General features: G+C 40.9%; 1 protein-coding gene across 4 annotated transcripts; it reads right to left on the minus strand.

Annotated features, from left to right (window-relative positions):
• Positions 1-6,156: 6,156 nt before the first annotated feature.
• LOC145580096 (uncharacterized) lies at positions 6,157-15,921 on the minus strand. 4 transcript variants are annotated; one of them, XM_081637440.1, is made up of 10 exons: positions 15,697-15,921; positions 15,401-15,610; positions 13,911-15,304; positions 12,418-12,533; positions 11,599-11,674; positions 11,124-11,208; positions 9,879-10,045; positions 8,959-9,102; positions 8,177-8,305; positions 6,157-6,565 (listed from the first exon to the last, which is right to left on the minus strand). In XM_081637440.1, the coding sequence occupies exons 1-10, from the start codon at positions 15,887-15,889 to the stop codon at positions 6,401-6,403; spliced, it is 2,679 nt and encodes an 892-aa protein (XP_081493566.1). In that variant the 5' UTR covers positions 15,890-15,921; the 3' UTR covers positions 6,157-6,400. The 4 variants fall into 4 exon arrangements, with proteins under 4 accessions (XP_081493566.1, XP_081493563.1, XP_081493564.1 ...); XM_081637439.1 differs by adding an exon at positions 7,251-7,415 and having other exon boundaries at positions 6,423-6,562; positions 13,911-15,610; XM_081637437.1 differs by having other exon boundaries at positions 13,911-15,610.
• Between the last annotated feature and the right edge of the window lie 399 nt (positions 15,922-16,320).

The following is a 16,320-nucleotide window of genomic DNA, read 5'->3' on the forward strand; positions in this document are numbered from 1 at the left end:
TCATAAAGCATTACCCGCAAAGTGGGCTCGTACATTTCAATTGGGAGTACGGCCTCAGCTCCATAGACCAAAAAGAATGGAGTCTCCCCTGTAGAACTCTTTGCTGTTGTCCGTATGGACCATAGCACATTGACCAGCTCGTCTGCCCATAGGCCGCCTGCCTTTTCAAGCTTGCGCTTGATCCCATTTGCAATCAACTTGTTATAGGCCTCAACTTGACCATTGGCTTGTGGTCGGCCGACCGAGGCGAAGCAATGGGTAATGCCTTGGTCTCCCAACCACTCTTTGAGTTGACGCGTCTCAAACTGGGGTCCATTGTCGAACACCATTGACTGAGGCACCCCATACCGAGTGATTATGCTTTTCCAAATGAAGGCTGACACATCCGTCCATTTAATGCCCCGGACGGCCTCAGCTTCAACCCATTTGGTGAAGTAGTCTACTGCCACCAATACATACCGTCTCTGGCCGGATGCAGGAGTATACGGTCCCAAAATGTCCATGCCCCATTTGGCAAAGGGAAGTGGACTACTGATGGCTGATAGACTATTTGCTGGACGATGAATAAGGGTTGAAAATCTCTGGCACTTGTCACATTTTTTCACCATTTTCATGGCGTCCGATTTTAGGCTCGGCCAGTAATATCCCAACTGTGTCGCTTTTTCAGCTAAGGCTCGGCCTCCAATATGCGAACCACAATGCCCCTGATGAAGGTCATCCAACACATCATGCCCTCTTTCAGGAGTTATACATTTAAGGTAAGGCTTCACAAAGGCTCTTTTGAATAGCTCTCCGTCTTTCATCTCAAACCAGGCCGCCTTCCTCTTCAATAGCCAACTCTCTTTCGGATCGTCCGGAAGTATTCCATCCCTTAAGTAGGAAGTAATTCCGTCCATCCAGGTTGAACTTCTATCTATTACCTGAACGGGCTCGGCATCAATGCTCCTTTTTTCCTTTACTTCCCAAAACACTGATCTTGGAGTATCACATGACGCCGAGGAAGCCAATTTGGAGAGGGCGTCCGCCTGATGATTCTCTGAACGGGGAACTTGCTTGAGAGAAAAAAGCTCTAGGCCTTCGGCCTCATTTTTAACTAGCTGCATGTACTTCATCATGGCCGGCTCCCTGGCCTCAAAGCCACCATTGACCTGATGGACTATTAGCCGGGAGTCCGAGCATACTTCAATTTTGGTTGCCCCGGCCGCTTTACACATCCTTAGGCCGGCCAACAATGCTTCGTACTCAGCTTCATTGTTTGACGCTTGGAACTGAAACCTCAACGCGTACTCATACTTGTCTCCCTCAGGAGATTCACATATAATACCAGCGCCACACCCGGTCGCTGTTGCACTACCATCCACAAACACTTTCCAAACTCGGTCCCCGACCGGCTGAAGATCAGGCCGTGTCATTTCAGCCAAAAAATCTGCAAAGGCTTGCCCCTTGATTGCCTTCCTTGGCTCAAATACAAGATCAAAACCTCTGAGCTCTAAGGCCCACCTGAGCATGCGGCCACTTGCCTCCAAAGTTGAGAACGGCTTCTTCAAGGGTTGGTCTGTATAGACCACGATTGAATGTGCTAAAAAGTATGGCCGCAGCTTCTTTGATGCCATGTACAAGGCCAGGCCAAATTTTTCAATTGGGGGGTACTTCAGCTCAGCATTGTGAAGTACGTGGCTGATAAAATACACTGGGACCTGATGGCCGTCTCTTTCAGCAAGAAGGACGGCACTTAGAGAGTGTTCAGAGATGGCAAGGTAGATGTATAGCTTCTCATTCTTGAGCGGACTGACGAGGCGAGGCAATGTATGCAAGTGATTTTTCAACTGTACGAATGCTTCCTCGGCCTCCTCTGTCCACTCGAACAGGGCTTTCTTCTTAATGGTTTGAAAAAAGTAACGACACTTATCCCCTGATCTCGACAAAAATCTTCCAAGGGCTGCTAAACAGCCGATCAGTCTTTGTACTTCCTTGATTGTTCTTGGAGACTTCATGTCAAGGACGGCTTGAATTTTTTCAGGGTTGGCCTCGATTCCACGTTGATCAATCAAAAATCCGAGAAACTTGCCGGACTCAACACCAAATACACACTTCTTTGGATTCAACATCATCTTATGCCGCCTGAGTTCGGCGAACGTTTCTCGTAGATCCTTGAGATGGTCGGCCGGCTCTTTTGACTTGACAATCATGTCATCAATATATGCCTCCATGTTCCGGCCGAGCTGGTCTCTGAAGACTGTATTAACAAGCCTCTGAAATGTAGCAGGGGCATTCTTGAGGCCGAATGGCATAACCTTGTAACAATACAACCCCTGCTCGGTCACAAACGCTGTTTTCTCTTGATCTTCTTCCCACAAAGGAATTTGATGGAATCCGGAGTATGCGTCCATGAAGCTCATAAGGGCGTGTCCGGCCGTAGAGTTAACCAAACGGTCGATCTTAGGCAAGGGGAAGCTATCCTTTGGACACGCCTTGTTCAAGTCCGTGTAATCCACGCACATCCTCCAAGTCCCATTCGGCTTTTTCACAAGAACTACATTGGCCACCCAATCTGGGTAAAAGCATTGCCGAATGAAACCGGCGTCCATCAGCTTTTTTACCTCTGCTGCGGCCGCCTGATTCCTCTCTTCCCCGTGATTTCTCTTCTTCTGGCGGACAGGCTTTATCAAAGGATTCACGGCCAACTTGTGCACGGCCAGGTCAGGACTTATTCCTGGCATTTCACCAACTTCAAATGCAAACACATCTTTGAATTCTCTTAACAGCCGCACTAACTCATCCCCAAGCAATTCCAAGGCTATAGTGCCGACACTAACCGTCCGTTCTGGGTGGTTGGAGTCAAGCACTATATCCTGGTGGTGCCGGCCGGCTGGGGCCTCAACTCATCTGGCCGGCCGACAGTCATTAGTTGCTAGGCTTCCTCTGTCCTGGTCGCCTTACGCTTCTGGCCGACCTGGTATGCTGGGAGTGAGGTTCCTTCCTCCTTTACCTCGGACAACTTTGGGCCGCGTGCGGTTGGTTTCACGGCCAGCTGATTACATTCCTTGGCCATTTTCTGACTTCCTTGAATTGTTCCGATTTTTCCGTCTGACCTTTCAAACTTTAGCAACATCAAGTGGGGCACTATGACCGCCTTGGCTGCATTGAGAGTAGGGCGGCCAAGGATTACATTGTACCCAGTCAACTCTTTTACCACAAGGAAACGGACGACCATGTCTCTTCCTTCCCCCTTCTGCCCGAAACGGATGGGAAGGTCAATCCGTCCGACGGGATGAATGATATTCCCCCCAAATCCTACTAAGGGATGAGTTATATCTTGGAGAGCATCTTCTGGGAAGCTTAAATTCCTCAAGGCAGAGAGACTTATGATATCGGCCGAACTTCCCGTATCAATCAATATCCGTCCCACCTTCAAATTTGCTATTTTCATTACAAAGACCATGGGATCATTGTGCAAAGCTCTGACCTCGCCACGGTCAGCTTCACTTATGATCACTTCAGGAAATGGCTCGGCTTTAACAACGTCCATTTGCATCACATTTGACAGGTTTCGAGCGTCCTGCTTGATTCCTTTCATGGTAGGGCCGCCTGAGGCAAAGCCTCCTGATATGACGGCCACAAAACCTGAATCAGTGCTATTCCCATCATCTTCCTTGTCATTCTTCTTTTCGCTTTGTTGCTTTTTCTCGGACGTGTTGTCTGTCCGCTTGAAGGTGAATTTGGACTTGGTCACATAGGGTTTCAGCAGACCCTTGTCGGCCAACTTATCCAACAGTCTCTTCAAATTGATACACTCATTCGTGTCATGACCCACATCCTTGTGGTAATGACAATACTTGTTTTTGTTTCTGTACTGGGCTGAGCCTCTCAAAGGCTGAGGCTTCTCAAACTCAAACTTGTCTTTTATCTCCATCAAAATAGAGTACTCATCCTTGTTGAACTCATACTGAGGCTCGTATGTCTTGGTTTTCTTTTACTTGGGTTGCTGGTCATCAGCTACCCAGATTTCTTTTCTTTTGTTTCTTTCTTTCTTTCGGCCGGCCGAGTCTTGCCGAGAAGATTGTTTCTTCTCAGCCCCCTTGGCCGGCTGTTCTGATTTGGTGAGCGAACAAAAATCCGCGGCCTCAATATAGGCTTCGGCTTCCCGCAATACACCTGCGTATGACCGAATCTTTTTCCTTACCAAATCAAACTTAAAACCATTATGCCTTAATCCCTGGAGAAATTCTGAGTAAGCCATTTCATCCGGAAGATTATGAATTTGGGCTTTTTCTTGGTTAAACCTTTGGACGTACGAGCGTAGTCCTTCATTCTTTTCTTGGACAATTGTAGCCAAGTTGAGACTTGTCTTTCTTGGTGGGATGTTGTATGAGAAGTTTCCCACAAACAACAAACTGAGGGTGGTAAAGCAATTGATGCATCCGGCTGGGAGGCTGTTAAACCAATCCTGAGCTACCCCTTTGAGAGTGGCCGGAAAGCATCTACACCATGTAGCATCATCTACACTTTGCAAGTACATCAGATTCCTATACGAGGTAACATGCTCTTCTGGGTTGCCCGTACCATCATAGGCACCCACTAGTACACTCTTCACTTTTGCTGGTTGAGGAGACGCTAATATGCCTTGCGAAAACGGAGGCGGCTTATCTCCCAAATTCAACAAACGCATCTGCCAATCAATGGGCTGAGGCTGAACGGACGTTCCAGCCAGGTAGGGAGTCTGGCCGAACATCTGACCATACGGCCCATTTCGCCCAAAAACTTGGGGAGTTGGTTGCATCCACCCATTGAGTACCTGAGGGGGCTGATATGGCAACGGCTGAATTGGTCGGGGAGTAATAGTATGACTCTTGCTAGAAGCAGCCGTGTTGGTGTATTGGGAGAAAGATTGGTTGGAGACTCCCTCCGGCATGGTTGGGGTAGAGGCCGTGTCAGAGTATGCGGCCCTCTCCCTTTGTTTGTGCCGAATGTAGTCCCTTGCATCCTTAAAACGCTGGGACGGTTCAGCCTCTACTCTTTTTGGCTGTCTGCCCTTCCCCCCAGCCGACTGTGTTTTCGCCAGCAGGTCAGAGAAATTGGTCCGAGGGACTCGGGGAGACCTTCCGTGCGGACGACGGAATGGGGTATTACCAGCATCGGTTGCATTGGTCTTGTTGTTGGCTTTCTTAGAGGTGCTTCCTCCCCCTTTGTGCTGGACAGCCGCTAACTCCTTGCGAAGCTTAGTCAGCTCGGCCATTAAGGCAGCTGGGGAAGGTTGTTCGGCCTCTTCAAATGAGGCAGTCAAAGGATTGCTTGAGTGTATGGTAGTACATATGTCCTCTACATATCCATCCTCGCCTGGACGAGGTCCAGGATTAGGTGCCTGACCGTCTATTGCCATAACGGACGAGTATCCCCACAGACGGCGCCAAATGTTTCGGGGTTTTTTGTGATTCCCTCGGATACTGGTCACGCTCTGCTGGCAATGAGACTCGGACACCTGCAAAATAACGAATATTCCGGTGTACGGAATATTCGCCTCCGACGCTCAAGTTAGTGAACGGAAACGGAAAAGGCTAGAGAGAGAAAGTAGAGAGAAGTTGGAGCTTTTTAATGCTCTATATTTATGTTATGTCGCCAAAAATCCCCCTCCCATCATAAATGATTGGGGTATTTATAGGGGTGAGAACATGTACCCCTCTAGGGTTTATTACCCTAGAATTTCGTGACATAATTGGCTGCGCAATCAGAAGTCGCCACGTGTCGTAGGGGGCGCCGTTTTACGGCTTTCAAGGTTTTCTCGGGATTTGGGCCTGAGGTCATCAGGGCCCTTTTCTCTTTCTGATTTCAGCATTGGGGCATTTAGAGATGGCTGACATGTGTCACTATGACAAGTGGACACGTGTCACATTCTCATAGGGCCACGTGTCACCTGTTTATTGGGCCACGTGTCACTATGAGATTGGGCCACGTACCTGGGGTATTTTTACCCTAAACAACATGTGTGCTTGTTTGGTACTCAATATTGATAAATGAATAAAAAGTGTTACGCTTGCATGTTTGCTGTCTCAAGGCAAAAGTGTGTTGCACATTCCAAGTTTACAGATGGACCTTGATTTAGCATCACTTTTTTTTTGAAAGCTTTAGCATCACTTAGATCAGTTAAATGGGCACACATTAAAGATAAGTATCATCATCCTGTAATTTTGGTTTTATCTACAGGGGTAAAAAATTTGCATCATGGTATCATCAAGTATTACGGAGTATTACAATAGTACAGAGTACAGAGCTCATAAATGTCTGCCAAATGGAGGATTTGGGGTTGGGGCGTACATATGGTTACATTGCCCTTAAAATCATTTTTCCTCTTATTGCTTAGTAATGGCTTTGCAGATTAATACTTCTAACTATCTAAAAAAACCTATCTTTTTTGTACAAGTGACACTATAACAGTCACGTGATCAAGCTTGCCACCACTGTATCCAGGATGACCAGCTGCCTTTGCTGCATCAGCAAATGGACTTCTTGCAGATTCTGACCTCCCCACTTCTGCTGCTGTGGTTGCTAAGAGTTCTGCTAGGTCCTGCTAACAGAGAAGGGAAGAAATATAAGACTCAAATTTAGTTATCAACGGATGGGCAAAGCAACCTTTAAGGGCAGTGAAAGAGCCAGCAAATGAGAAATACTTTCGGTGCTGATGATGTGAGAAAGAAAACAAATTGATTTGAATCAAGCTTTTTACAATAATGCGACTGACCTCTGCTATCAATTAATCACAAAAGTAGCTTTGTATGTAATTTATTTTCAAGGTTGAAGTTTGGAATATAGGCTCCTAAGGGGTGGATGCAACGTATCAGCTACATGAATGCAATTAAGAAAACCTAGGCAAATGCAGCTCCCACATATTTTCTACCAAAAATCTAGGTTTAAATATGTTGTTTCCTTAATCCTTAGCAACCAATAGGTTATTTAAAAAAAAAAAAAAAATGATTCCTTATGTCTGTATGAGCAATTCCGACAAGACAAGACATTTAGGATAACAACATACTGCCACTTGATAAGTTTTACACCTAGTATTTTCTGCAAATTACCTGAAAATTCTAGTAGCAACTTCCTACTGTTTATGGGGAGAAGGGTTGGGAAGAGGAGGGGGGGTGGGGGGTGGGTGGTGATAGTTGGAGGGAATGTATTGCATGTTAAAGCTTTCTTTCAACAGTTAATAGACTTTTCATTAATCTACAAAGCATCTAGGGATACGGTTATAAACATACCTCCCCAGTCCCCACATCCAGCTAATAGAGAAGATCAAAATTGGGTGATGTTGTTAAGGAACAGCTACCCGGACGTATCACAATTTGCAAATTACCACTTGAATGGTGGTGAGAATGACATGTCCAGAGAGAATTGTGAGGGGTGTGTCGGTAAGGCCGTATTGGCTATATAAAATAAAATAAAAATAAAAAGAAAGAAAATGAGCATCGACAAGAGAGAGAAAAAAAAAGTATGGAAACACAAAATTTCATTTGAGTGATTTTTTAATTTTAGTTTTTTTCTTCAAGGATGGAAAACAAGGACCCGAACAACTAAACTTTTATAGTACAAACCAAACCGTAAAGGAGGAACAATACTATCCATGAATCCCTCACACAAAGTGCTAATTCGTTTACCTCCTTAAAGCAATGATGAAAAAATTTTGAATCCTAAGGTGTTACCTGTTACTATATGAGAAGACCAAAGAATGTCAGCAAAGTCTACTACTAACTATTGTTTTTAGCACAAGATGAACAAAACTTAAATGTAGCTGAAATAAACAAATAATAAGTGGGTGACAAGTTATACACAACGTTATTGATGCTTAAGGACAAAATATTCCCCTTTGTCACTTAGATGTGGACCATGTGGTTCAACCAGTCAGCCTCAGAAAATTCGAGATGCAGGCTCTTGATCAGCTTGATACTTAATGTTAGTGTGTTCAGGCAAGGGACTGTTTCACAGTTTCATCACTGTAACTAGTTGTCCTGACCAGGTTTTAGTGTTTCAGAAAAAGAGGCTTTGCTGCCTCTCTAAATGTCTTTGAGGGAATAATTTAGCTCTAACCCAAGAAACCTACTATCTTTAATTTTGTTTTCGTTCTAAATTGAAATGGAAGATCTGATGATTTATCAGTTGAAGCAAAAATGCTACTTGAGGTACACACCTGTAAAGTCATCCCAGCTTCCAGAACTTTAGAAACCATGGAAGCAATTTCTTGATCATATAGATTATCAAAAAGGCCATCAGTTGCTGTTACGATCACATCGCCATCTTCTAAATCAATATGGTATTCCTGAAATAGAACATAATCCCAATATTACCATCGTAAATCTCTAGCAGGATATCTATACTAATATATTAAAAAGCGTTTATAAAAATGTCAATGTGCCATATAGATCCTTTTAAATTATGCCACGTCACTTCATAAACATTTTCATGACGCCACCTCACCTACCCAACATCTTTTTATGCCACATCATCACTGAATTAACCTTAATCATTACGCCACATCACCCAAAGAACCCACATTAACCCACATTATTTCATTACGCCACATCACTCAAAAAACACACATTATTTCATATAAAAAGGTTAAGGGGATTCGAAAACCCAACCATTTATAACAAAGTTGGCTATTTAACTATCTTAGCCCATTATCAAGCATGTTATAAATATGAAAAAGAAATGTACATAAGTGTAAACTACAAGATTTAATTATTTAAAAAAAAACACATTCAATAATGTCGATTTCAGATTTCAAAATACTTACAAAAATATTTTAATTGCACGATTACAAAAGTAGCAATCCGGGGCAACGGGCTACTCACTAGTTTAATATGACAACATAGCTGTTTCTTTTTGTCATTAAATTATTAGGAACTATATTGCATGCCTGCAAACCCACAGATCCAGGTTATAGGCTAATAGCTTTGTACTAGAGAATACCTCAGCATCTTCCACTGAATCATCACCCAAACCAATTGCACAAGGAAAACTGAACTCGTGAACCATTGGAGAAGATTTTTGGACGACAGTCCCATTCCGTATTATAACAAATCCCGAGTCCCCAATATTTGCCACATGGAGGACCTACACGAACAATAAATCATCAAAAAAACTGACCTCACAGAATTAAAAATTCTTACATTTAGAGCCAAAATTATGTTAGTTTCTACATTAATAAGCTGAACTTTCAAATTAAGCATTCACATATTCAATAGAATTCTGTCAATCCAGATAACCAAATTGTGCTTCGCTAGATACAGTAAGGTGGATACCTGAATAAAAGAAGTTACTTTGGTTTATTGTTGATTAAAATAGAATCTTTTTGAATACTTAGAACCTCATCAGAAGATATGCAACATGCAACAAGATTGAACATATTCCCAACATTTGGATTTTACAATTCAATATACGAGGAGAGAGGACTTCTCTATTGCTAAAGACAACTAGCTTAAACCAATCCTTTTTAAGTAGATATTCATGGTATCTTGTCTATCTTCTACACTAAACCTGAGGATCCACGAATGAGTAAATAATAAGCCCACTTAAACATAGAACTTCCCATAAAAGAGACTTTAGACATCACATTAACACTTCAAGAAAATAGAATTGCTAATTAAAAGAAAAGGAAAAAAATGAAAAAAGTAAAATGACAGAATGTAGTCATCTACAAAAAGATCAAGACAATTAAACCAGTTTAGCAAATATATCTTAAGACCCATACATTTTTGGGTCTTTCTCTAAGAGGATATATGATTTGTACAGGTGATAAAATAACAAACTATTAAGAGATGAACAGGACATGCCCTCTAACTACTCATTACTTTAGAGTGAAAGGCAAAAAACCAACTCCGTAAAGTTACCTCTTTGTCAAGGTGAGCAATCAAAACCCTAGCTGCACCAGTAGATTGTGTTATTGCAGCACTTTGCTGGAGAAGCTGTTTCACGTTGGTTAATCTAGCACTCGTGCTCTTTAGTAGCTTTTCACAGTTCTGCATGAATTCGTGAGCATACAATCCCATGTCCACTCCTATAAACAGAAGACAAGAATCAATTAGAAAATAATTTATCTGGAAGACTGGAAATAAGAATTCTAGACATGAAACTAAATATACTTAGATAAAGGGAAAATCCATTAGAAACTATACAAGAAAATAGTAAACTCTCATCATAATAGAAAAACAAGGAATCCCAATACAATGTACTAATGTACAATGTGATATATCTGCTGATTGATGGGTAATTATCATGCAATGTACTAATGTGCATGACATATTAAGTTATCTCTTTCCAGAACACATATTTATCAATAATTCCAGCACCTGCAACAAACACAGAAAAAAGCAAATTTGGCAACTACATATTACTTCCTCCATTCTGAGTCCAGTTAGGTATTCAATTTATTTGAATGAAAGAACATGCTACTAACAGAAGGTACGCAGGCAACAAGAGTTTCTTCATAAACGATCGATCAATGCAATCACATGGAAAGCATGCAGTAAATATTTCAAAGCAGCACCTCATCATGCTCTCAAGCAACTAATGGGTGCAAGAATGTAACCACTTTCATAAATTTAAGCCACAATAGTTCCTTTCAATATCATCACAGACAACACCACCATAGAGATGTAAATCTTTAGAAAAGGGAAAACAAGTAGATAAATAGGCCACTCTTTATTTTTAAGCATCCAGTTTACTTATTGACACCCCCCGCCCCCAACCCCTGAAATCTAAAAGCAACAGGGAGTAGTCACAAGATCAAGTTGGTTAAAATTTAACTATCCAGAAATCCAGGACCACAATAGAGCAAGTTGGCTCTTGATGATTACAAATTTACAATGGTGCATTATTCATCAATCAAATTCCTCTTCACAATAGAATATTGCAGTTCACTGTTAGTAGGCTAAACCAAATGTCTCAAGGGCCTCTTCTTGTATTTGTAGCCTAATAAAGGCATCTAGCATCAAGGGTTTATGACAACCCCCTATTAACGGGTAATTTTGCTAAATACAAAGTTTCATAAGAAGCAATTTAGTAATGAAATGAAATCTGAAAAAACAATTCACGATAATACTATGGAGAAGCCAGTTAATAATACGAGAATTCACCTCCAAGGGACCATTGACCAACGCCGTCTGCCACACCAAACCAGTTCTTGGAAACAAAATGGGCATCCTTTCCACCTGTCAAAGCCTGGAAATTATTATTCTTTGTATTACTGAACTGAACGTAGACTAAAGGTCTGAAAATCAGTTTATTAATTTTCTATCATTCACATGCAGTTATCGGGTTTCCCAATAAAATGAATTAGTAACTTTCCCAAAGTACAAATCATCATTGAAAACATGACAACTTCACAATATTCTTGTAGAAACATCAGCATGGCCTTATCTCTACAAGTTAGCCACAAATTTCTGATTAGCTAAGCGTTATGCTTTCAGTCAATATTCTGTATATACTGGGAGTTTGACACAACAAGAGGAATTCATCTGACCTGACAGAGACACTATTTGCTCTCTCTCAAATCTTTAACAATTAAAAAAGATAAGCTCATGTGGAAAGCATTAAATAGATTATCCATACCTCAGGAAAATGTTCCAATGATGCAACAGCTGATGAAAGAGAAAAGGCAGGAGATGAGGGTTCTGTTTCGTTCAGACTGAAATGGAGTAGGCATACAAGAAACAAGCAGCTAGAATAAGATGATAGCTAAAACATAACCAAGGTGGTGGTATGTGCACACATATTAACATCACCTGTAATCTACTAGATTAATTAATGACATAAGTAATCTTGTTCCTATGTTCCGTTTTAATGTTCCTGCTATCCTTTCATAGCCCCTTCCAATTAATTGTTCCTGTTTGGAATATTCCATTTTATTACCTGCATTTTCCTTTAACGGCCTTTGGTATTTACCCAAATTGCTTGTACATTCAATGAAATGGAACAGGGGTTATAGCTTATAAACTAAAGAAAAATGCAATGAGGGAAACATTATAAATAGTTCATCTTTCCTCCTTATAAATAGTTCATCTTTCCTCCTCTCCTCCCCTCCCCTCCACAGTCCTCCCCCCTTTCAAAGCAGTAGCTTAAAGTCTACTTTAAAAGTCAACAATAGGAAAACTTTGAAGTAAATAAATTCCCTTTAAACCATATTCCATGCTTTAATATGGACACACTAGATAAAACAGTAACCCAAGAATGAGTGTATGAGGAATTATGCAGACTTGCAAAGAATATGCAATTATGCAAGCATATTGATAAACCACAAGATAACTCAGGTAAGAGTTACCTATAAGTTGGGGGGGAGGAGGGGGCGGGATGGAGACACCCTAATTTGTAAGGTTGCTTTAATTCAGGCAAAAAAAGTATAAAGCTTCAGTAAAACGAATTTAAGTCTACCTGTCAAGACCAATTTCTGGTGAAGATATCTCTGATGTAATAGAACCCGCTGCTACCAGACTATTAGTAATATCATCACCAGATTGTGTAACAGTATAATTTATGGCATCATGAACCTGAAAAAAAACACATCAAAAAATTTCTAGATACAAAAGAGAGAAAAGAAAAAAAGGAAAAACTTATTACTAATACAGAGGAGATGTTCTTGAGAGCTTTAGGCAATACATAAGCTACATAGAAGAAGCCCTATCGAAGTCCAAAGATATAATAATGACATAGAACATGTCTTTGTTTATGGTCAGCTGTTAAAAACAGATTAATTTTACAACTCTTACTAATTACAAAGTGTGCTCAGCCTAATCATGTTAGTCCCATGCTGGTTCTTTGCAGGAAACCCTGGAAAGTACCAGACATCACAAGTTATAGGTAGGACTGCTACTTTGCACACATAAAGTGCCCCAAATTGAGCTAGTTCTCCAAACTATTCTCACAAGTCTCAAAGAGATAATGTATCAATTTACCAGCAACAAATCCTTTGGAAAAAGAATAGAAAGTAAAATAGTTCTTTCTCCCTAAAACCATAAGTAATTCCCTTTCATTTTGCTTTGTTATATATATACACACTACATAGTTAGCTATGCCTCCAAATCTATGCTCTTCTCAGGAGATTTGCTCTTGTTATCCGAGAGCAGATAATATATGACATTCCTCTAGCAAGACAATGCATAGCTCATGCACTTCTTATTGCAAAAGGCACAAGTCTTGGATTTCCAAATACAGTGTCTCATTCTAGAAAATACATTCTTTAACTGGCTACATCATTGCCCAAAAGTAACTTTAAAACGTATTCTCTAATATAATTGTAAATCTGTACAAACTTACCACCTGGGTAATAACCTACACTGATTGTAAGTTCATTTTAGACAGACTAGATAGCTAAAATATTTTCGTGAATAATAAATGTTAATTGTTAAATAGTGAAATTATCATACTACGTATATTGTTAGAGATCATCTTCAGACAGGGGAAGTCCTAAAAGGTCAATTATATTAGTTTTCCTAAACAATGTCATTTAATTTACATGTGGCTTATCTAAGAAGCAAGAGATGTTAACAAGAAAAATTTCCAAGAACAATAGAAATGACAGGAAAACCACAATATTCCCAAACACTGATTGAAGCAATTTGATGCATCCACACTTTCACATGAATCAAAATAACAATCTGTTACGTGGAAGAAGGGACAACTTATTTGGAAAGCAGAAATATTATGACTATCGTTTAATCAAATTGAAACTTTCCATGTTCAGCGGTTCTCCTAGAGTCCTAGTTCTATGTGAAGATATACGAAACAACCAACCTAAACATAACCACATATTCCATTTTTGCAAACACAGAAATCTCACAAGCAAACAAAAGTGGTTAAATGTAAGAAGGGGAAATAATGAACTGCCTTTTCTTTTCAAAAGTAGAATAAGAAAATATCAATCTAACCTTGTTGGAGTCTAAAAATGATCCCAAGCCAACAATATCATCTTGCAACTCAGAACTTGTTTCTTCGTCAAGAATTGGTTCTGCTTCGAACTTTTTAGACATCAATTCTACTGAATCGTCATCCTCATCCATTGGTATTGGGTGATTAACCGTAAGGACACATGCCTTCTCCGTCTCATCCTCCAAAGACACTGATGTATCCTCCGCAATCTCATCCTTCACAACTGGCTTTTTCACAATCTCATCCTCCACGATCTCATCCTCCGCAATCTCATTCTTCACAGTCTCATGCTCCAAAGACACTATCTTATCCTCCACAATGTCGTCCTTCACAATACTGCCCTTCATAATCTCATTCTCCAAAGCCACTACCTTTTCCTCACTCTCATCCTTCACAAAGTCGCCCTTCACAGTCTCATCCACCAAAGACACTACCTTATCCTCCTCGATCTCACCCTCTACAATGTCGTCCTTCACAGTCTCATCTACAAAAGACACTACCTTGTCCTCAATGTCACCCTTCATAGTCTCATCCACCAAAGACCCAACTTTATTCTTCTCAATCTCATCCTCCACAATTTTGTCCTTCACAACATCGCCCTTAACAGTCTCTTCCACCAAAGACACTACCTTACCCTCCCCAATCTCATTTTCCACAATCTCGTCCTTCACAATGTTGTCCTTCATAGTCTCTACCATCGAAGACACTACCTTATCTTCCTCAATCTCATCCCTCAAAATGTCACGGATGTCACCCTTAATAGTCTCTTCCACCAAAGACACCACCTTACCCTCCTCTATTTCATCCTCTACAAACCTGTCCTTCACAATGTCACCCTTCAGAGTCTCTTCCATCGAAGACACTACCTTATCCTCCTCAATCATATCATCCACAATTTCATCCTTCACAATGTCCCCCTTCAAAATCTCATTTTCCTCCAAAGACACTACCTTATCCTCCACAACACCGGCCTTCACAATCTCATTCTCCACAACGTCGTCCTTCACAATCTCATCCTCCACAATACCACCTTTCACAGTCTCATCCTCCTCCAAAGACACTATATCACCCTCCACAACGTCGCCCGTGACAGTCCCATCCTTCACATACTTATCCTCCAAAGACACAACCTCATTCTTCACAACCTCATCCTCCAAAGCTTCCACTACACCTGAAGCTTTGACATCCAAACTCGTCCCACCGACATTAGACCACTCATCACCACCATGCTCAACCTCATCATCATCACTCTTCTCCTTAGAACCTTCACTCAATCCTTCATCCTTTCCAATCACCACACCAACACTGGAATCACGCATCGTAACCACGCCATTTCCTCCCTTATTCTCATACTTCCCCGCATCAAAATCACTCAAATCCTCAACTCCCGCCGCTGAAATCAAACCACAATTCTGCTCATTTTCACCAGAATTTCCACTAAATTGAGCATCAGACTGAAAATCAACAACATTATTAGCATTTTCCTTACCAATTTCCTTCAATTCAACACTATTCCTCTCAAAATTCTCCACCTTAGAACTCTCACTATCATTCTCACCATCAGTAACAGCATTACCTTCTAAACCTTCATCACTTTCTCTCTCCAATTCCACTTCAATTCCGCCATTAGCATCATCCAAATTTCGAGAAATCTCACTCGCATCACCGAATTTGAAACTGACACTACCATCAGCGAGCTCTGCACACGAAAAAAATTAAAAAAAATTAAGCGTAAAAAATCACAAATAATCCTCAAAATTACCTCAATTAGGTTTTCAACATTACCAATTCTAGAAATTATCTCAAATTGCGAAGAATCAGAGCAGAGTTTGGTGACCACCGAGGAGTGAGAAAATCTGCGACGAAGAGGAGAGACGCGAACGAAGGAGAAGTTAGAGTGAGGATAGAGAGTGAGAGGTGAGAAGAGAGAGAAAATGGAGGAATTGGAAGAGAAGTTGGTGTGTAGCATGTCCGCCATTGGAGGACTTGAGCAGAAGCTCGAGAGTGAGGATTAAAATTTGGTATTATCATGTTTTTTGCATTAATTATCGGTGGAAATTACGTGGTAGGATTTAATTGGTTTAGGTTATGGTGTTTTTAAATTTTTGTGATTTGGAGAGTTATTGTCACCTTTTGGACTACTAGACTTTTGATGAGGTCAATTTAGGTTGAAACGGATTAGATTAGTTTGATTTTGGGCGTGTTCGGCATTAGCTTTTGAGTAGCTATTAGGTAGCTTTTAGTGGTTTGATTTTTATTCAAACCACTTCATAGAAAAAATTATGAGTGTTTGTGAATGTAGTGGTGGGGGTAGAGTTTAGTGGTTGAAGTAGCTTTTGTGAAAAGTTAACATTATTAACTTTTGTGAAAAGCTAGGTAACTGTTGAATTTTCTTCTATTTTTTTAGAA

Source organism: Chenopodium album, chromosome 14, assembly GCF_948465745.1.
Source record: "Chenopodium album chromosome 14, dcCheAlbu1.1, whole genome shotgun sequence".
In the NCBI taxonomy this organism is placed as follows: Eukaryota; Viridiplantae; Streptophyta; class Magnoliopsida; order Caryophyllales; family Amaranthaceae; genus Chenopodium; species Chenopodium album.

Coding starts and splice junctions, on each gene's coding strand:
- LOC145580096 (XM_081637437.1), bottom strand. CDS start 15,889: ATGGCGGACATGCTACACACCAACTTCTCTTCCAATTCCTCCATTTTC. Junction 12,534..13,910: donor CATTTTTAGACTCCAACAAG/GTTAGATTGATA, acceptor GTTTTTTTTCAG/GTTCATGATGCCATAAATTA. Junction 6,566..8,176: donor AAGCTGGGATGACTTTACAG/GTGTGTACCTCA, acceptor CTTCTCTGTTAG/CAGGACCTAGCAGAACTCTT.